General features: G+C 66.8%; 1 protein-coding gene across 1 annotated transcript in view; it reads right to left on the bottom strand.

The window, feature by feature from the left end:
* Positions 1-974, bottom strand: part of LOC119318730 (monosaccharide-sensing protein 2-like) — a 2,144-nt gene extending 1,170 nt beyond the window's left edge. The window contains exon 1 of the mRNA XM_037593321.1: positions 1-974. This exon is cut by the window's left edge and continues 1,170 nt beyond it. Coding sequence (XP_037449218.1) covers positions 1-898 — 898 coding nt within the window. The 5' untranslated portion in view covers positions 899-974.
* Positions 975-980: the final 6 nt, after the last annotated feature.

Raw genomic sequence — 980 nt, 5'->3', positions numbered from 1 at the left:
CGTCATCTATGTTGTCTTCGCGGGAGCCGGCAGCAATCTTGTCGTCATCATCGCTGGGCGCGGCGTTCTCCTCGTCCCAGTCCATGCCGCCGTGGGCACTGAGCATGCTGCCGAAGTTAGTGAAGAGCGTGTTGCCGTTGCCGTCGACGGCGGCAGGCTTCATGTCATGGAGGCTGCCGAGGAGCGCGACTACGGGGTCCTGCAGGTGGTCAAGCATGCTGCCCATTCGCGACAGCCCGGCGATGCTGCCAAGCAAGCTGCCCTGCCGCGACATGCCCATGGAGAGCATGCTACCCTGGCCGCCCAGCGGCACCGGCTGCGCCACCCATGACATCCCGCGCTCCGGACCGTACAACCTGACGGCGGCACCAGCTTGATCACCGTCGTCTTCTTCAGGCGCTGGGCCGACAATGTACTCCTCGATGGTGGTGTCGCCGCCGGCGCCGAGGCCCTCGGCAAGGAGCGCCATCTCACCGTCGACGTCCTCGCGGCCCCTGAGCATCCGCAGCACGGTCCGGGCCTCCTTCATCCTTCCCTTGCTCACCAGCCAGCGCGGCGACTCCGGCAGGAAAAGCATGGCGACGGCGACATACACCAGCGATGGCAAGACGAGCACGCCCATCATGACCCGCCAGTTGGGGCTGGGCGCCAGTGTCATGGCGAACACCATGCAGTAGGCGAGGAACATACCAGTCGATCCAGTGAGCTGCGGGAGCGTGCTGAGGAGCCCCCTAACCTCGGGCGGCGCGGTCTCCGAGATGTAGACGGGGATGAGCGTGACGGCGAGGCCGACTGCGAAGCCATCGACAAGGCGGGCGAGGAGGAGCACACCGACCGTGGGTGACCAGAGCATGAGCATCCCCGCGAGCGTGTGGAGGAGGGAGGAGGCGACGAGCATGGGGCGGCGGCCGACGCGGTCCGAGAGCGAGCCGGAGAAGGTGGTGATGAGCGTGGCGCCGATGAGGGAGGTGGCGACGACG

The sequence above is a fragment of the Triticum dicoccoides genome, chromosome 6A (genome assembly GCF_002162155.2).
Source record: "Triticum dicoccoides isolate Atlit2015 ecotype Zavitan chromosome 6A, WEW_v2.0, whole genome shotgun sequence".
NCBI classification, from domain to species: domain Eukaryota; kingdom Viridiplantae; phylum Streptophyta; class Magnoliopsida; order Poales; family Poaceae; genus Triticum; species Triticum dicoccoides.
This window is presented reverse-complemented; position numbering and strand designations above follow the sequence as displayed.